General features: G+C 35.3%; 1 protein-coding gene across 7 annotated transcripts; it reads right to left on the minus strand.

Moving 5' to 3' along the window:
• Positions 1-1,632: 1,632 nt before the first annotated feature.
• LOC107774642 (uncharacterized) lies at positions 1,633-20,640 on the minus strand. 7 transcript variants are annotated; one of them, XM_075229477.1, is made up of 14 exons: positions 20,325-20,640; positions 17,753-17,848; positions 17,461-17,547; positions 17,141-17,187; positions 11,256-11,313; positions 9,019-9,132; positions 8,721-8,837; positions 7,928-8,039; positions 7,456-7,517; positions 6,891-7,004; positions 6,461-6,672; positions 3,654-3,840; positions 3,192-3,267; positions 1,633-1,749 (listed from the first exon to the last, which is right to left on the minus strand). In XM_075229477.1, exons 2-13 carry the CDS (start codon positions 17,832-17,834, stop codon positions 3,206-3,208), a joined length of 1,254 nt encoding a protein of 417 aa, XP_075085578.1. In that variant the 5' UTR covers positions 17,835-17,848; positions 20,325-20,640; the 3' UTR covers positions 1,633-1,749; positions 3,192-3,205. The 7 variants fall into 7 exon arrangements, 6 of the variants coding, with proteins under 6 accessions (XP_075085578.1, XP_016449732.2, XP_016449729.2 ...); XM_016594246.2 differs by lacking the exon at positions 1,633-1,749 and having other exon boundaries at positions 2,945-3,267; positions 6,891-6,998; XM_016594243.2 differs by lacking the exon at positions 1,633-1,749 and having other exon boundaries at positions 2,945-3,267.
• Positions 20,641-21,250: the final 610 nt, after the last annotated feature.

A 21,250-nucleotide genomic window follows, 5' to 3' on the forward strand; every position in this document is an offset into this window, starting at 1 on the left:
AGTTCAACAAATGCTCCTGCGACACATATATCAAACATGTATCACACATGTATGTAACACACAGGTATACATGTGATACACAATTCATACAAATATGATTTATATGTGATACACAGTGTAATACACATATCATTTTTTTTCATGTTCGGTTTTTACTTTGAATTTTTAATTCAAACCACCTCAAAATTTTACCAAATTATCCCAAAACTGAGATTCAAGCTCCTTAAAATGTACCCAATCTATTCTAATAACACTCACTCAAAAGAAAATAAAAATTTGATATTTTTTGCTATAAATAACTAATTGGCTAATATTAGTAATATTTTATAAATTTGTAAATTTTAGTAATGAACTACTTATAAATAAGACATAACAGGTAGTTTCCCATTGTTAAACTAAGAGGAAAAAAAGAAACCTAGCACTAACTGTTTAAGGGAAAGTACCTGGCCACTAAATATACAACAACAACGATAATAACAACCCAATATAATTTTACTAGTGGAGTCTGAGGAGGATAGTGTGTACGCAGACCTTACTCCTACCCTGGGATAAAGAGGCTGTTTCCGATAGACCCTCGGCTTCCTTCCTCCAAGAACTCCCCACCTTGTTCTTGGAGTGACTCGAGCTCACGACCTCTTGGTTGGATCTCATCTTAAATATAATAAAAAAATTATTACCATACGATAGTGGCCTAACCCGGTGAATGTAAAGTTAAAAGGAAAACATATTTAACTTCACTATAATATGTTGAGAGTGGTAATTTGATGTCTAAAGTCTTTGAATTCAGGAGAACATATGCAAACAAAACAGAACCTCTTTCAACAATTAAATATCGATTATCATTGTCTTATTATGATACTCCAAGGTTAAAAAAATTTAAAAAGAATTAAAAACGTGAGGAAAGTGAAGTGCGCTTCAACTGAATAAAGGAAAGCATTTCTTTTTTAATCAGAAAAGAGATGGATCTTTCCACCTCTACAATCTCCAAAAAAGTAAAACAAGAAACGTAAAGTGAGTTAAAAAGAGATTCTCCAAAAAGGGATTGCTGGAATTTTCACTTTTCAAGTGGATGATGATATCATAACTATGTCATTGGCATTAGATTCTGCACTTCATTCTTTTTCAGGTTGAAGTATTTTATAGGAGTATTTTTCTTTTTAGCCAAACCCATCAAATTTATAGTTGGCACGACGTGTCTCGAACAATTCCTACTCCAATCTTTGCCTTATTCCTTTACCAAACTTTTATTTGGACAAACCACTAAATAATCAATTTATATGAGATAGTTTGGTTCGACTCGGAGTTTAAAAAAAAAAAAGACGACTTTTGTAACTTGTGATCTTAAAAGTTTAAGGGGCAAAAGCTTTGTGGGGCCATGACATTTGTGTGGTTATAAAAACTTTTTATTATAGGTAAAATGAAGAGTTTAAAGTTAAATTATTTTTAAATTTAGAAATGTATCATTTATTTTGAAACAAATTAAAAAATAAATTACCTCGTCTAATTTGAAACGGATGGAGTAATAGACACTAGGAGTTTGTGTGTATATGTGGTTTTGCTATATACTCATACTGTACTATCCATTTATAACTTTTGTCTGTTCATTTCAGATACGAAATTAGGGGTAATTGTAAGGGCCATACCAGCATTAATGGCTGTTGATTTTTGTTGGCTAGGTGAAGAATGACATGTACGCGCGCTTTACTCTTTACACAGCACAAATTGCAGCCCGAACACGAGTATCAGACACTAAATGAGAAACCAAAAAATAAAGAAAAGAGTAAGTATATAAAATTTAGTAATAATGATCAAACAAATATTGTAATTAGATCTAATAAACTGCAGATAGATATAGTTACGGATTCTGACTTATCCTAAGGTCTCTACTTGTTTGGTCGTTCTCAATTCTCATCATGCGTATATAATTTAACTTTTGGTATGCCTCCATGTGAGATATAAAAATTGTCAAATGGGTATTGATTACCCCATTACCATAATATCTTTGCGCTTTCAATATTATCTACTTAAAATTAAAATATCTATGGGCAGTAGTGTAGAGGAAACCATACAAATATCTACTCCTAGGCCTTAGCAAGTAAAGGATCGTAGTGTCTTTATCTTGAGGAATCTGAAACATATTGATGTGTGCACCCTCCAATTTAATTTTCTGCGACATTATCAGACTTAATTCAATCAATTTTCAGAGCCAACTTGGACTAACTAATTCATTTTATAAAATTAATTATTGATATTCCTGTAGATTGTAGTACACCTTATAATAATAATAATAATAATAATAATAATAAAGTGTTGATCAAAGCTCACTTAATTTGACCGTGTCAAAAAAGATGCCACCACTCTAGAGATCACAAATTTCAAATAGAAAAATGATCTGTTTTTAGGAGTGTAGAGGACTAGATTTTGTACAAAACCCAGTGACATTATTCTAAATACACGTTTTTCTGTTTCACATCTTTTTCACCACCGCTACAAACGCAATTCCTGGAAATGGACCTTCGGGGGCATGAACCCATCTATATCTTTCATTATCATAACAACTAGTATTTGAAACTCCTGTTTGCTTTATAAACAGAGCAAATAATGCAATCTTCCACTAGAACAAACTTTTGTTTTTGACTAGCAGCACAAAGCCACTTACCACCAAACATCCGATAACAGTAATACAAAATATGAGTATTCCTAGCAGCTGGATTCCAAATTGGTGCACTCATAGGCTGCCACTTATTGATTACTTAGGAACATAAAGACCAAACTTGTCAATAGTGTCAACCAAAAAGTCCCTATCAGTGAGTTAGTATTTTCTTTTTCCAAATTATCATAGATAGAAGAACATCTAAATAAAGCCAAAACAATAATGAAATATCAAGGCAATTATAAGAGATATCATGATACTTCCCAGGATTTTCCAAGACTATGGACATTAACAAAAGTGATTATCATTAGCGGTTAGGGTCTGCATTCTCAAGGATGTTGTGTATGGAAGATTATGTACAATTGGCAGTTAGCTTTGTGAGTCAGAGAAGGAAGGAACCTTCATGTACCAGATTCTAAATCAAAGGAAGAATTACTGTACTGTCTTCCATAAGGGAGTCAACTCTCGAATCTAGTGGAGAAGCTTAGGATGGAATAGTCCTACCATTTAGCACAGTCAGTCAGTGGATGTATCCTACCTTACAAAGTTCCCTTAATAATTCTGTACAACTGCGGAATTTCCCTCAGCCTGCTGCTTAGGTTGTAGCTGCTTGCCTACAGAAACATGGTATTTGTTAGTGAACCCAAAATAGAGGCCATACATTTCTCTCTAGTCATTTCAGATAGCCGCAATAAATAGCATGGTGTCCATACTAGAGAGTACAATTCCAGAAGGAATACAAGAGAATTTTAAGATCTCAGAGATAAATGCCAAACTTCGTTATCTAACCAAGCAACCTAGTTACGACTGCATAACAATATTCCTCTTCAACCGCAACACCACTTTTCGCTTTTTCACGTAATTTAAGAGGTATATCGTGGATGGAATAGAAACTCTATTATCTTGGTTATCTTTGAAACCTAATTATTGAATAAACAGACCTGGATATGAATATAGCATCCATCAAAGAGAGTACAAACAGGCCTGGATAGACCAATACCTGAGTGGCCTGCAAATGAATTAGAATTCGAATTATAGTTGCTGTTCGTCACGGCAATGGAGGTGATTGTTAGTACATTAATCACAGGAAACTGGGATGCGATGTTCATAGGTGGCGGATATCCTCCAGAATCAACCATTTGAAGTACATTAGGCTTTTGGACCAGCGGAAGGGCATGATCATGTGCCTGTCCCACAAGCCAACATTAGCATTTGCCGCCAGAAAAATGATCAAGATCAATATAAATCAACTATGCTTCAATAACCATCTAGTTGGGTCAGATAGAAATACCAATATCAATCAATTCAAATCAACTACACCATAATCCCAAACTACTGAGCTATATGAATCCGCTATAGGAATACAAAGATCAGTAACATCTCAAAAAGATATCCGTCATTATTCAGCCAAGCACCAGAAATGTAGGGTTGAGGCGTTTTACCCACATATACACCGGAAAAAAGGAAGACTTTACACATGGAAGATCATAAAACCAAAAAATTAAAGATTTTAAATATGGAAGAGCTAAAAGAAAAAAGAAAAAGAATCCGATAGGTTAAGAAAAGATGTTGATCCTTTTCAATCCAAATAGTTAAGGAATTGAAACGTTTATTTAAATCCTTTACGTGCATACAGGATTTAAAGAAATTTGATTCCTTCAAGAAAATGTATTAGTCCTTTATTTACGTTTGAAAGTTTCAAATTCACTAAAGCATTCTTGTGATTTAAGCTTTCAAACTTCACCATACTGAAAAGAAAAAGAACGGAAGCCTCATTCAAGTACTAACCAGGTAACTGACACCAACATTTTCAAAGGGTATGGGAATATCCTCACCAAAGTGATTTAATCAGTATCTGATTTCAGCACAAATTATCTCGGCTATGGAAGAAGAATCTCTGCAACTGTGTAGTCCCAACTCAACCACAAATTCTACACCAGAAAAGGGAAGAAAAAAGGACGTCGCACCCATAAGATGAGCAACGACAACAACCTCAAACATCCTGAAACGCCAAGCTACTAGGAAATAGAATTGAATTAAGGTTTTAGGTCTAGGGGATAGAGCAAGGATCAGGTCAACTGGATCAGAAGCAGTATAAATGTTTTACATCCTGGAATTGACAAAGACAAAAATTTGTTATCAGGATAAAACAACCATCACCGCAATTAAAAGAACCCGGAAAAGCTATTAGTAGAAGATTTAACTGTAACCATTTTCAACAGGCTCAATGAAGGGTTCACACCCTAATTGATGAAGAAAGAACTGAGGATGGATTTATTATACTTCAGGAAACCCACGAGAAAAAGACAAGAACACGCTGCAAAAGACAACACTACCTTCTGGCCCGTTTGCTTTTGGTAACTACATATTTACAGCCAGTTTGGTAATGAGATTCCATAGTTTTCCTCTCTTTTTTTGTGGATTAAGTACTCTACAGTTTTCCTCCTTGTTGCATCCCCAGGAAATAATTAGCAGACAATCTGACATCTAAAGATCAAGAGGTGACATAGTCTTTGCTCATTGAAGGAGCACTTGCAATGAAAAACTATTGGTTGCATGCTAAATGAAGATAAGTTCATTTGTCATTGCGATCTCAAATGGAGATCACAGTTCTTAAAGGCGAAAAGCACAAAAAAGAACTAAAGTTTGCTTGTGTTTGAGTAAGAAAAACACTGATGAACAGAAAATAAGGAAATAAGAATGCAAGAAAAAAATAACTACAAAAGTAAATAATTATTTGAAAAAAAAGGGCAGTCCGGTGCACTAAGCTCCCGCTATGCGCGGGGTCCGGGGTCCGGTGCACTAAGCTCCCGCTATGCGCGGGGTCCGGGGAAGGGCTGGACCACAAGGGCCTATTGTACGCATCCTTACCCTACATTTCTGCAAAAGGCTGGTCAAGTAATTATTACTTTTGAGTTAATTGTCCCACTTGTGGGATTACACTAGGCATGTTGTTGTTATTTTGAGTTAATTGTAAAAACAACAACTAAGTAAAATATATGAAATAGAAATCATGCAGATCAAGTTCACGACACATTTTAAATTTATCATCTAGATGTAAAGATTACCGGCTTATGTTTTTAGTGACTAGTTTCTTTTTTACACTAAATTCTAATTCCATATACCTAGTCACTAAATAATTCATTCATAACTCTTTGTTAAAAACTAATACATCATATTGCCATATATATATTTGTCTAATGCTGCCCTGATAAACTCACAACCCACTGGCAATTAGGAGCATGCAAAAGCACTAAAGCACCAACTAAGCAAGGAGAAGCTCCACTTGGGCTTTAACTAGCTTAAGAACTTAGCAACTTTTTAACACTGAAGGAGAAAAGAAGCACTAGAATATGAAATGCAATTATAGGCACTAGTTTCTCATGATAAGCAGTGTGTTTTCATTCATATTCTATCAATGTTACAGGATTTTCTATAGGAAGTAAACTCTAGTAATAACTACTTCTATGCCTCAATCCCAAATAAGTTCGTGTTGGCTATATGAAGCCTTAGTGACCATGTGAGGTCATCTCAATCCAATAAAAAATAAGAAAAAAATGGAAATAAAAATTATTCGAATTTCCCTTTAATTTCTATTGGCATATAAAGCTCCGACATGACTAAAAGATCTCTATAAAACATAGGAAGGAAGTAATCTTAGTAATTTGCCACTTTTTCCATTTACAACAAATTTTGATGCATGAATTTGATGAATGGTAATTATCTGAAATAGAAATTAGCCAGGACGGCCCGAGGATGAAGCAAATATAACTACCTCTTCCGAAAGTAAAAAGAAAGAGGTCAAACCTTCTCCTGCTGGTAATCAATTTGTATATGGGAGTTATTGCTATGATACAATATGTCAGCTGGCATAACATTATTTTTTAATACTTTTGGACAGGCAAACTCGCTGCCACTGTCATTACATGATCCCTCATGATACAGATAGCTGAGAGCTGATTTGAGACGATGTTGTCTTTGAGAATAATACATCTTAGTTGCAAGTGGATGTGGAACATCTGGAGGTCAACAGCATACAAGCAGTACCATGTAAACATTAGCATTAGAAGTTAAGAAAAAAGACACTGTAGAAAATTACTCAAAGAAGAAATCACCATGAGCATTAAAAAAAGTGACTTTGGAAATTCTTTTGACTACAGAAGTTTAGGACTTTGTCTTTCTAATATGGAAAATCTGGGGTCGCTATGAGCAACTGAAGGAAAAATGTGAATACTACCTTCAGCCCTCGAACGAAATTTTTGGACTTGAGTGGGAATTTTAACTGCGATAGCAGGACTGCCAGTATTGTCACTGCCTGCACTTGACCTTTCTTGATGCTCTTCACCTGAAACTTCAAAATATAAGCTACAGATGAGCCACTTTAAACAATGAGAACAGACCCCAACACGAATGCCCTCTATTTTCTCCTAAAAGAGTATAGAGAGTTTTCCCATGTGCTAGCTAACTATGTGAACCGCCTTCAGGAGGTAAATCTGTCTTTTGCAACCCTTCACCCCAAGAATAAGGCACCCAAAGAAAACACCGAATTTATTACAGGAAATCTCTTGTTTACCACTCAAAAAGTTCGATAATAAAATTTTGAATAAGACATTTCCACACAATATGTACGGAGTAAAGCCTAACAAGATATATCCTGGTACAACAAACAGAAGTGTGAGTGTTGAATAGAAGCGGATCTCAGATTTTTTACCTTTGCTAACGCCAAAAAATGGAAGTAACAAATATCTTCATTCCAACTATATAGAAAGTAAATATATGAAGAAATATAAATCTGTCCTTACAGGGAATACCCTCTCCCGAATTTGCCGACCAACTCTTAGTAAAAGTATTTGCTGCACCAAAACTACAAAATGAAGAAAAATGCCATTAATTTATGAAATATATCCCAACAAAATTCAAAGAAATTACCCACTTAATTTGACCTGTATATGACTTTTCCCGGTGCACGTCTTTATAATTTAGGAACTAATCAACTGGTAAATTAAAACGACCTGAACTACCCTATAAAGCAAGCATATATCTCAATCTTTAAAATGAAAAAATAATATTGCATTTGCTTCAGGTATGGGGCATCATCAATAGGTTTAATGGTTTTCCTGTCAAGAGACAACACACAATATGCTCCAATTTTAACAACCGTTTGATTCCAAATAATTGTAATAACTAAACATCAAAAGACAGTTGGAATTATGCATTCAGAAAGATGGAGAAGAAAATGCATGAGATTGCCTACACCAAGGGATAAGTGCATACATCTTGGAATGTTTTTCCTGGTGTGAGATTGCACCTTCTGAGCAATCTACAAGTCCAGGACTAACCATGGAACAACTTCTCACGGTGGTCACGTTTAAGTGTGATGAAATTCCTGCAGTTGTAGGGAAATGAACCAGGAAATTTGCAAAATTACTAAATATCAAGCTCCTTGGACTGCAAGGGAACAGAGTAAGGCAATATAGAGGGACACACAGGTAACTGCATAATCATTTTCATTTGGTGAAGCACCTCCTAAGAAATAGAAGCTCCTAGAATTAAAGTTTCACAACCCTCTCCCACCTACATTGTAGCATTAAAAAAGGAACACTTTGTCCTAGCATTGAAAAAGAACTTCTTCCTCAGTTTCACTTTATATGACGGTGTTTGACAAGTTACGGAGTTATGAAAGAGAGAAAGAAAGACTTCTTACACATATCAATAGTACCATTGGAACTTGTGGTCTTAAAGGATTCCACAATATTTCCATAGCTATAAGATCATGTCATTAACTGTAAAATGGGAAGTTAAAGCTTATTTTGGAACAAACTAAAAAGAAAAAAAGTGGCATATAAAATTAAATAGAGGGAGTATAAACTTTCCACTAAAAATGCGCATTTTAATTAATCGAACAAAGTGAGGAACATAATAACAGTACCAAAGAAGCGTCAAGTTGAAAGTAAAAAACCAACGAGAATACAACTAAGCTAAATCCTATGAATCGTCAGTAAAATAAGGAACATGACTACAAGGATCATAAGGAGAACAAAGAACATGAGCAGAAGGAGGATGATACTTTTATCTTCAGGAAAGGAAACAGTTGAAAGATGCTCCTCTGAACAGCATGGCAATGCAGCAAAATCATTTTCTAACAATTCAAGTTTGGCTTGCTTTCTGACTGATCTAGGTTGGTCTATAGGAAATTAAAGATAGCAAATCATTATTAACCAGCAAAAGAGAAGTTATACACCATAACATCAACTTTAAGTATGCCATCAGATCTAAGCTTACAGAAAACTGCAGCGATGATCTCATGAACTTTTCTTCAAGAGCATGAGACAACAAAAGACAATGCTCATATAGGTAAAGGATACTAGAAGATGCAGTTAGTGACTTTTTTCTCTCTTTCCTTGGACGTTTCTTGTGTGCTGCACCACCATTGACCTCCAAAACAATATCTTCTGTGGAGTATAATGACTTACAAAGCTCTGAAAAGATAAAACTGTACACATTAAACATAATGAAAGATATTCATTTAAAAATTGGAGGATAGAGAAGGCAAAAGACACAGTTGGTTTAAGGCTGGTCATCACTTTCCAGACTAAGTTAAGACATAACTCAGCCATGGTGATATTATCTTTTTTAACTTTGGAGAGTTAATATGGATTGTGCAAAGACTCAGCCTACTCGGAAATTTAAGGGTCTTTCTGCGTACATCAACCACCCAAAGAACGAGGTTGATTAGTACACGAGGAGAATAAAAAGATACTGTTTATATATCAAAGAATTCAAGGAGAAGCATTGGAGAGAAGCTACTACTACGACTCAATCACAAGTTACTTAGGGTTGGCAATCCTCATTATAAATTTGGCACTGTTTATTTAGGGTACACCTCTAAGCCTAGAGGTCTTCCACATTTTTTACTGATCTACTAGGGAAGGACAATGTGACATTTATTCTCAAAACACAGGCAACTGTCAAGATGGTTTTTGTCAAGCTTGAAAGGTCAAATAGAAAATCAACACATCAGCAAGAGTTTTAAGATAAAATCTAGCAGAACACATTTATGTTAAAACTAGAAAAGATTGAGATGGTAAGGAGAGATGGACACAGTCCACCTTGTGCAACTAGTTAAAAGGGACAGGGTAATAAGGATTAACTACTGTCACTTAACAGAGAGCATAGTTCTTTATCTGGAGAGGGTAGAGTGTACGCTGACCTTACCCCTACCTTATTGCTTATCAATGACGGCATTTGGTTTCTCGTCCAGTAAATTAACTTTACATGTTAATGTATCCAGGGGTGTAGCCAAGTGATCAATGGAGTGGGTGCAAACCTAGAGGCCAGGATTAAAATCCCACTAAAGACAAAATACCAGGTGATTTCTTCTCATCTGCCTAATCCTTAATGGACATAGTTACCCGATACATGTGCTGGTGGGATATAGCAGGTGCCTGATGGAATAATTGAGGTGCGTGCAAGCTGGCCTGAAGACCATCATTATCATAAAAAAAAAACTAATTTCATGTTGACTCTCTATATCACGTCGACAAATTAGGATATCCCAGTTATCATCATGCTTCCCCCCTCTTTTTAAAATCGAGCTAGCATGTGCTTCAACGATGAGACATTCTTTTTTGTCATTGTGAACAGTCACTATAAATCATTTAGGATTTAGAACAAAATTCCAGACAAGATATGGTAGAAACATTAAAAATATGTAATTAGTTAAGAGCACTCATTTGCACAAAATTAATTTTGAAGAGTCTCTAAAGGGGTTTATAACTTCTGGGTACTCCACTCCCTCTTCCACCAATATCTTGCCTTCCTGGTCTTTGATGCACCTCACTTGATCCAGGTCCCAAGCATTCCCCTCTCATGGAAAGAGATGGCTATGAGACTAGTGCAATCAGGTAATCGACCAAGTAATCCACATACATGATAAAAGAGTAATCCAGCCCTAGTGTACTTATCCACTTGCACGGAAGGAGAAGAATGACAAGGTCTGCTTCCACAGTAAGGATTGCTGCTTAGTCCAATCCAAGAGCAAACAAGGGACGCCAGAGAGGGAACCAAGCACGAAAGTCGGACTGTTGGAGATAGTGTTACAGTAATAATTAAACAAATAAAAGTATCCTCTCAGACAGTTTGAAACTTCTAGATGAGATGGAGAAAGAACTCAATACGGTTGGTCACACAAGCTTTTTGAGAATATACTTGTCCCAGATTGGCTAAGTAAGGGTCTCCAACGGCTCCAGACCTCGACATACAATGAAAGGAGAATATGATCTATAAAAGAAATGAAGAATCCCAAAAAATCCATTACATTGTAATTGTGGCGCTAAGAATAGCATTTTGGAGTTACTTTAAAAGATAGACATTTGCGCTGTCTTAGAGAAGAAATCCTTGAGGGAGGTAATGATTGTGTGACTAGTATCCTATAGTATATCATGTATGCTGCTATTTCCAACTATGATAAGTCCATGCAAATGTAAACAGAAAGAAAAAGCATCTATTAAAATGCAGAAATAAAACTATGCAGAGCAATTGATGTATGACTATAGCAACACTAGAACACATGATGTTTTAAATTATTAAAAACAGAAAAAACCTGCGTGGGCAACGTATTGGCTGGCCTTTATTGGCTTCTTACAAGCATTGCAGCATACCTTAAAAACAAATATTCAAGAATCAAATACTCCACATACACGAGACTACAAATGCAGTGCATTAGGAATGATCATCATGCAAGCAATCATGTAAGTCTTTATGAGGTTATCATCACCTGGTTATATATGTCAAATATTCTTTTTTATCCGTGTTAAATCTACTATTAGGAGAAAATTCCTAACAGATGTCAACCATATGTCCTTGTACGAGTTGAGAGTAAACTCTTTGCCGCTAAACTTACAGAATACGTTCGGAAGGAGACCAAAATTAAACCAAATACTGCCATTATGAGGACAAGCAACAAAGTTAAGGGCTATGAGAGAGTTGTCGTGCACACTTTCCATTCCAATAAGATTCGGCTACTTTTATTTTTATTTTTTTGAGTAAGAAGATTGGCCTACTTTTTTTTTTTTAATGATCGAGAAATCCGTCTGGGGCCGATCCTTTGGACCAACCGCAGCCATCGAAACTCGGTGGATAATGGGTCCGTCCCTCTACCCTTCTCCACTTAAATACCAGGCTTTGCTTTGCATGGTGTGGGGGCTTGAACCTGTGACCTAAGACACAAATCCACCACTCTTTGCCACTTGAGCTAGGCCCTGGGGGCAGACTGGCCTACTTTCACTCTGCCTAAAAAAAGGTTCTCCTATTTCCAGAAATGGAAAACTTTTTCCTTCCAACAATTCAAACTAATATAAACTATTACAACTCTATTATTTTAAATTTGATGCAACAACATTTTAACGAACTACTTCATTTTTTATAGTTTTCAACTACTATTTTGAATATTTCGACATCAAAACCAACCCGTCGCCGTAGCGTACACGAACATTGGCTCGAGGCATTTTCTCTACCCCGTCTTACCCTGAAAAAGCAAGGACACCTTACGTTCTTGAACCGATAACTATCTTGCGGCTAACCTAGTCTCCTCCGCCCCTCGCGAGCAACAAGGGTTAGTACAGGAATATTCACATGTTGTCCATTGACTACACCATTCGGCCTGACCCTAGGCCCTGATTCACCCTCCGTGGATGAAACTTGCGGAGGAACCGTTAGGTTTTACTGTAAAAGGAGTATCATAAATTTTGAAAATTAGACTGTTGGTAATTCAAAAATAGTGTTTGGAAATTAATGATATTCTCGTCTAGTAACAATGTCTAGAGACAACTTTTTACTAGCATCATCATCAAGGATCCATTTGAACAAAATCTGATGTCCTAAACAATCATGTTTTGAGCAAACAAAACGATGTGGAACCCACTTGTTGGGTAGAACAAAAAAGTATCACAGTGTTGACAAGTGTGTGTTTCGTCACATTCTGGCTTTTCAATCATCACCTTTGTGATGACCCAAAAGGTCATCTTTAAATTTAATAATTAATTCTGTGTTCTAAAACCTCGAAAAGTACTATTTATCATTCCTCGACTTGCATGTACAGTCTGTATAATTTTTCGAAAATTTTTTATATGAAAAATTGATTAAAATGTGAAATATAGCCTTAAAACTCAATTAAGTTGACTTTGGTCAACATTTTTAGCAAACAGACCCGGATCAGTATTTTGACAGTTCCGGTAGGTCCGTCTCGTGATTTGGGACTTGGACGTATTCCCGGAATCTAATTTGGAGGTCTCTAACTCAAGTTATGGCCATTTAACGGAAACTAGAAATTTTGGGTAAAGATTTCCAAAGTTTGACCACGAATTTGACTTTTTGATATCGGGGCCGGAATCCGATTCTGGAAATTGGAATAGCTTCGTTATGTCATTTATGACTTGTGTGCCAAATTTGAAGTCATTCTGGATTCATTTAACATGTTTCGGCACAAGATTTATAAATTGAAAAGTTTGAAACTCAAAAGTTCGAATCGAGGTGTGAATTGTAATTTTAGCGATATTTGATGTGATTTGAGGTCTCGACTAAGTTCGTATGCTGTTTTAGAACTTGTTGGTATATTTGGTTGAAGTCCCGGGGTCCTCAGGTGGATTCCGGATAGTTAACGGATCAAAATTTGGACTTAAGGAAAAATCTGAAATTTTGGCCTTCGAGTGTAATCGCACCTGCTGATTTTAGACCGCAGATGCGGAAATCGCAGAAGCGGTCAAATTTCTGCAGAAGCGGAAATGCTGGACAGAACACATAAAAATCGGGAGTTAGCCATTTTTACTCATTTTTGAGTTTTGAGTCTCGGATTTAGGCGATTCCAAAGCGATTTTTCACGATTTTGAATTGGGTAAGTGTTCTATAACCAAAAGTGATTATATTTCATAAATCCACGTCTATATTAATCATTTATTTCTGCTTTAGATGGAAGAAATTGAAATTTTTGTAAAACTTTCCAAAAATGAAAATTTAAGATTTGAAGGTTCATTTGATATCGGAATTTGATAATTTTTGTATGGTTGGACTCGTATCGGAATGGGTGTTCAGATTTCGTAAGTTTTTCCGGATTCGAAACGTGGGCCCCACTGTCAATTTTTTGAGATGAATTTCGGATTTAAATCAGAAAAATTAGTAAATTCATATGGAATTAATTCCTACGATTTGTATTGAGTATATTGAATTGTTTATGACTAGATTTGAGGATTTCGGACACGAATTCGCGAGGCAAAGGTTTATTGGATTCTTGAACTTGGTTGCAAAGCGAGGTAAGTGTCGTGGTTAACCTTGACTTGAGGAATACAATTTGCTATGTGAATTTCATGTGCAACGATGTATAGGCAAGGCGACGAGTGCCTATACTTTGTCAATTTAATTCTTTGCTTAATTATTTAAACATCTTAAATTGTTTTAAGACACGAATTAATTGTTACAATAATTTTTTCTCTCCTATTCCTTGTCAAATATTAATTCTTGAATTCCTGTAATAATTGTCACATGCTTATTTGATTTATGTGTCTCAATTGCTACTTGACATTTAGCATATAAAATATTATACTGCCTATTTTCTCCCTGATTTCCACAATTAATTGCAACTTGTCATTGTTTGTTTCATAAATGAATTATAATTATTGTATGCCTTGATGCTTAATAGTTTCTCATTGAACGTGGTATTTATTGGAGTATTTTTATTACATTTAAGAGTTGTTAAAATATATGGGGGGGATCGGGTTGCACGCCGCAACGGAAATGAAAATAAATATATTGGGGGATCGGGTTGCACGCCGCAACAGAGTTGTTTAAAGTTTGCATTGGGGAATCGGATTGCGCGCCGCAACAGATTTATTTAAAGTTTATATTGTTGGAGCTGGTTGCACGCTGCAACGAAAATTTATTGAGGAATTATATTGTTGGGGCGGGTTGCACGCCGCAACAGAATTGATTGAAATGAATATATTGGAGGAACGGGTTGCACGCCGCAACAGAATTAATTGAAATGAATATATTGGAGGATCGAGTTGCACGCCGCAACAGAATTGAATGTGAATATATTGTGGGATCGGGTTGCACGCCGCAACGAAAACTGATTGAAATAATAATTGGTTATGACTGCCGAGTTGGCTTCAACTGTTGAAAATTATTATTATTGCGTACATGTTAATGTAAGTGACCTGCCTTAGCCTCGTCACTACTTCGTCGAGGTTAGGCTCGCCACTTACAAGTACATGGGGTCAGTTGTACTGATACTACACTCTGCACTTCTTGTGCAGATTTCGGAGTTGGTCCCAGCGGCGTACTGTAGATTTTCCCGGATACAGCTACCAGTGGAGACTTGAGGTATAACTGCACATCGTTCGTAGTTCTGAAGTCCCCTTCTATCTTATCTCAGTTGTGTATTATATTTCAAACAACATGAATTTTATTCAGACCTTTATTTGTATTATTCCAGAAGCTCGTGCACTTGTGACTCCAGTTCTGGGATGGTATTTAGATATCGCGATTATTATGGAATACTCACTTTATTTCAGACTTTATATCCGCATTGTTTCCTTGTTATTAAATAAATTTAAAATTTTGTTAAAATGGTTAGTTATATTCTAACGTTGGCTTGCCTAACAAGTGAAATGTTAGGCGCCATCACGGTCCCGAAGGTGAGAATTTCGGGTCGTAACAAACTCCCCCAACTTCTTCATGATCTTTGCTTTTTCTTAAAACAAACTTTTTTCAACATATATGTACTATATCTCTGTGCGTGTGTCATATACACACACATAGCGAAAAGAAAAAACAGAAAGATATTTAGTAGGTTCTAATGAATTAATCTCATCCGTAGGAAAGCCTCAAACATGATTTATAGCTTTAATAAGAAATTCAAAAGACAAACACAACACTAGTTCCTCCAAAAAACACAAAACCAATTCTTTCAAATCCTAACACACTAACTGTTCTCCAACAACAAAACAAAACAATTTGGTTTCTAAAACCGAAATAAAAACCAAGTGCTTACGATGACTAAATAAAAACCAAAATAATTTAACTTTTCTAATCCATTATGATGACTGAAGGCGCTAAAATTGAATAAGGTAGACTTAATAAACACATGGATGAGAATTGTTAGAAATGACTTTCTCAAAAGGTGGATTAGTTAAGAGTAGAAGACAATGGACACAAAGGATCTATATATACTATACTGGAAGTAGGAATCAGGCGTAGTTGTTGTCAAAATTAAACTAAGTGCTTACCAAAATCCTTTTTATTCTAGTTAGAGACTTCAACATCCATGTAAGGATAAATGTAAATTTTGAGAAGGACCATAAATTTTGTATTGTGGACTCAAATAGAACAGAATGGTTATGGAGGATTCATATTGTCAACCCGAATTGTTTTGGGATTGAAATCTAATTGATTGACTGAATAAGAATTTTGTCTCCCTTGTACAGTTGCTATTATAACTTCATATTAACATATACCATTGTCCCTCCCCTTAATATAAAGGTGTAATTTCTTCTAATGGCAGCACCGCAGCAGCCAAAAGAATATCTTCAATTTATTCGTAACTTCATAGTTTTAAAATACTATCTTCAATTTCTAAATTTAAAATTCTATAATACAGTAACACTTGAGCTGAGGGTCTATCGGAACCCGCCTCTCTACCTTCACAAGGTAAGGGTAAGTCAACGTACACATTAACCTCCCTAGACCCCACTTGTAGGATTTCACTGAGTTTGTTGTTGGTGTTGTTGTTATAATACAGTAACTAATATCTCTTCATATGTTTAAACTCAATCAAGATATCAAAGTCCAAAGGTCTCATTTGTTCTACTATTCCCACGAATATCATCACATCAAGTCCTAGGGTAATCACTTGCCAAAGTAGCATAACCCTGCAAAACCAGCCCTTTCTACTTTAGTTGATCGATACATTTTATCAACAGAGCAAGCGCAGTTGTTTTTTTCCCTTACTACCTTTTTCAAGCAAAACATGAAACAGAAGTTCCTCCTAGATTCTCTGATTTTTTATTCCACATAAGATGGGTAATTTATCAGAGTAGATGCTGAAGGATGTGGTTTCTCCAGCAGTTTCTCCTCAGACACATTCAGACAAAAGTCAAAGCTGAGTGTTATAAGTAGCGGTACAGCCACTTGTGACCCAATTTCTGCCTTAAAACATATGGCAGTCCACGCACAGCCCTGCAGATAAAGCTTATTTAGCTATATCCGAGGTTAAAGAAAACATGTATGGTACTGCATTTATATCGTTATCATTCTATTTTTCATGTTTTTTTAATACTGACATAGACAAAAAAAGTCGTACTCTCTTCTAAACTGTGTGCACAAATGTGAAGCAATTATGGGATGAGAACTTGTCTAGCAATAAAATTTTACAATGATATCAACAAGTACGATGATCTTATTCCAGAACTAACAGGTGCACTTTTTGGACCTTACCAAATGCAAAGGATCAGTAAGTGGCCTCAAACCAAAAACGTGCATATCTGCAAAAAGAGCATGTCAATGTACTTGAAGAATAAGAGCAAACAGTAGATGAGTTAAATGGTAAACCGAATGATACACCTGAAACTTCAAAGCTTGCTGCACCGAGATTTCTTAAACTAGTATTTACCTAAGAATTAAATTGTGAATCTAGATAAAAAAGTAGATCTTTATCAATTAAGTGAGTAAATCAAGCCAAGATCACCATGAACTTTTTCTCATCTTCCCCATCAAGTATCTGGACCAGAGGTGCAAAAACTAGAGAACATAAGTACCTTCTTCATCAATCAAATTTACTTCATCTGCCTCTCTCAATTCTCTTTGAATGTACTGAGCAGCAAATTTAAGGCGGCCTGCTTCATCTGCCAAGGAAAGAAGGCAGTGAGAAACAGAGGAAATAATCTCAACAAACAAAAGAAAAAAAGATTTAGTGGGAAAAGCAAATAGAAGGATATAAGACAACAAGGAGTACACTGGACCAGGTCAAGATCTATTGCGAACATGATAGGGCACTATTAAATGCACATATAAGCACATAAACCATCTAAATTGAGTTGTATTATTCACCTGAAGCTGCCTGTTGGATATTTCCAGCTACAAGAAGCCTTGCCAAGGCTTTCATTCTCCCACTTCCAAGAGGACATACCATCAAGCTTTGAGAATCTGCAATTCAAAAAGATAACTTTCCAGTAAATTTGAGGAATTTTATGCTAGAAAACTATGTTCGATTAAGTTATGTACTAAGTGAACAACCTATAATTCTTGACGCAAAGGAAGGACAAAAAATACGACATGCAGAATAAAGAGCATAATAAAACTTCAAATGGACTTCCACCTCATGGCTGCAGTAAGCACTCCTAGCCTTACAACTTACAAGTCCCTTTCTTTCATCATTAATAGTTCCACTAGTATACATACCCGCGCCATGAGCGGATAATATTCAGAAAATAAATGGCAGAAAATGTTATAAGTAAAAAATAGTAAAGACATATGATACTTCTTTTAATTAATTTTGTCTTACCATTCAAAAAACTACTTTTACATATAGCACCGATTCTAAGATGGAACTCTGTCTATGAAAAAATGAAAAAAAATTGCAATCGAATAGATAGTTTTTTAAGTAATATACATGTATGAAAAATCAATTATATATTAATAAAATTACAAATGTATAAATATATTTAGTAGAATTAGAACCAAGGCGAACTACATATTTTATTATCAAGGTGTAAGGGACATTAATAAACAATTCTTTCTTTCTTTATCCTGTAATCTTTGTCTATTATCCATCTTTCAAATAAACCCCTATTATGCCAATCCCTAAATTGCATGTTTTCTTCCTTCTTTCCTTTTCTCCCTCTCTCCTACGATTAACTGAAAAAAGATTTTGCTCCCTTTTTGGTAGTCTACGAAGTTTTAAAATATACATTATATTCCTTTCTATCTCAAGCACTGAGATATGATTACCTTTCGAGACTCTAGTAATTATTAATATTAGATATTTTTAGTGTTGTATAGACACACCAAAGTTTCTTTGATCTCATATGATTCAAAGTTGAATTATTAATAATATTATGTGATTTAATAATCAGAACAATTTCTGTCCCAAAAAAGATGCAGTTTTGCTGCATCATCACTCGAAAAAAGATAAACTATGATCAACCCCCTATTCTTAAAGAACGCTAGCCTTAAAGTTGTAACATCACGGAAATGTAAGACAAGAAGGAAATGGGTAACAAAAAGAAGTCGTCAGGTGTGGTAAGGCCATTATAACAAGCTAACTTCTGGATTATGAAAATCAAAATTTTCCTAAGAATGTAGAAGTAACCTCGACCAATAGACTCGTGTAGTGGACCCTTTCGTTAAGAAGATGTTACAAGTGCTTTGTTAAGTGCATTACATGTAATAGGATATCTGTTTATGAGTGTAAAACCTATGATAAGAGTGTCACGCATAAAAGTAAAATAAATTGAGGAAGTTGCCCGGATTCAATCAATCTGTTAATCAACAACTTAGTCAATCCCAAATTAGTTGAAATAGGTTATAAAATTCTCTGTATCCATTTCGCTCTGTCGAGTATTTGGAGGATTCGTCATAGTTAGACCATGTTATGTTGGATATCAACCTATGGGAACCCTACCCTAAGTAATACTCTGGAAAAACTAATGTCAGGCAAAATTAGAACTTCCAGCAACAACTACTACTAATGTTACTGCAACTATGCCTCAGCCCAAACAAACTGGGGTAAGCTATATGAATCCTCGCTGACCACGTTACTCCATTAAAAATTATCTCATGTCAATATTATGCAAGTACAAAGAAAAGTACTAGAAGTTCTGTATATCTCATAAATGTATAAATCTCTGAAAGGTTAAACCACTCCTAGAAAGCATAAAACCTACAGCAAAATTGCTAATGTCTAAAACATATCCTCAACTAATATGTATCACCAATATAGATATTTTGCTTCCATTATACCCTATCTTTTTCCAAGTCAGTGCGGATCCCCAGAAGTTGTAGGCCCTTCGATATAACCTCCTTCCACATAATTTTAAGTCTACCTCATCTTCTTTTAACACCTTCACTCATCATGGTTTCACACCGATGGACTGGTGCATCTGGAGGTCGACGCAGGACATGACCAAATCCTGTCAAGTGACCTTCTCTTGTTTTACCGTGATGTGTGCTACTTGAACCTTCTCGCGGATGTGATCATTTCTAATCTTATATAATCTTGTATGAACAGTACTCCCATATTAAATTATCAAGAATCCATTCTCAACAAAAAAAAAATATACCAATGATGAAAAGTTTCAGTTATCCAACAAAAAATGTGGTATTTTATAAAGGAAATCCATAATGCATGTCCTGATATGTAGCAATACGTGAATGAAAAAAACTAAATAAATATCAGTGAGTGTTCCCACAAAACTGGTATGTCAAGTACATTGATCATGAACTGCACATTTGGCACAATGCCACTACTGAAAGTCAGACATAAATTGTTAAATTGACGAAACAATTGATGAGTTATACTTCGATGAATCCATCATAAAACGCTTATAATAGAATTAAAAATAAAATTTTCTTTTCAGAAAAATAAAATTAATTGAAGAAATGGATAGCATAGCGACATTACCAGACCTCACCTTCGGCGATCAGTTAGAATTTCGATAGAGCGGATTCGGTGGGTAAACGATGAGAATTGAGCGAAATGTAGAGCAAATTCGGGGAAATTCAGTTTGAAAATGCAAAAGAATGGATAAATGAGGGGGGAAATGGCAATGCTGATCATTGAAACCCTAGAATTCCATTGGACGAACTCGGCATACTTGAGTGCAGAATTCACGTAACCGATGAAAGGGGCGAAGGGGAAAAAAAGAAGAGGTGGAGCAAGGAAGCCAAATAAGCGAGAGCAGTTTTAAATGTTTACACCATTTTAATTTAAAAATCAAACTCCCATCTCTACTAGGACTCTAGGACTCTAGGAGTATTATATTATTCTTCCCCTTATTTCTTAATTAATTGATTTTTTAAAATACCTATTTTTAAAACAAAATTATAAGAAATATCATATAAAATAAAATAAAAATAGCATTACATAGAGGAGTGAATTGAAAATGACAAGGACAAAATAGATATTGTGTAGGATAAAGGGAGAAGAAAGATAATTGTTCGAAATTGAAGAGAGAAATTGAATTTTAAAACAAGGGTGTCGATGATTTTCACCCATTAAAATCTTATATTAATGAATAAAAAAAAATAAAAGATGTGTAAAGTCAATAATGTAAAATTACAAAGTTTTTAAGATTAGCGTCAGCTCGTCTTTCTTTTATTTCATTTCTTGGTTCTTCTTCTTCTAGCTTTATGGCTTATTTTAAGCTTTTACCTTATTGCATTAAGTTACCGCTATGTACGGGGTCCGGAAAGGACCGAACTACAATTTTTATTTTTTATCATAGCTGTATGATTAGTGTTTACCCAACATATATGAGTAGTGGTATTAGTCTTTACTTGGTTATCTGAAAAAACTTTGGTGTATTTCATTATAAACCTCATTTAAAA

The sequence above is a fragment of the Nicotiana tabacum genome, chromosome 14 (genome assembly GCF_000715075.1).
Source record: "Nicotiana tabacum cultivar K326 chromosome 14, ASM71507v2, whole genome shotgun sequence".
Taxonomy (NCBI): domain Eukaryota; kingdom Viridiplantae; phylum Streptophyta; class Magnoliopsida; order Solanales; family Solanaceae; genus Nicotiana; species Nicotiana tabacum.

What these genes read in the sequence shown, in the direction of transcription:
- LOC107774642 (XM_016594244.2), bottom strand. Translation starts at nt 17,834, where the DNA reads ATGGTATGTCCTCTTGGAAGTGGGAGAATGAAAGCCTTGGCAAGGCTT. An exon ending in TTACTGATCCTTTGCATTTG is followed by an intron (nt 11,314 to 17,140) that starts GTAAGGTCCAAA and finishes TTTGTTTTTAAG; the next exon opens with GTATGCTGCAATGCTTGTAA. An exon ending in TTCGGGAGAGGGTATTCCCT is followed by an intron (nt 7,005 to 7,455) that starts GTAAGGACAGAT and finishes TATATTTTGAAG; the next exon opens with TTTCAGGTGAAGAGCATCAA.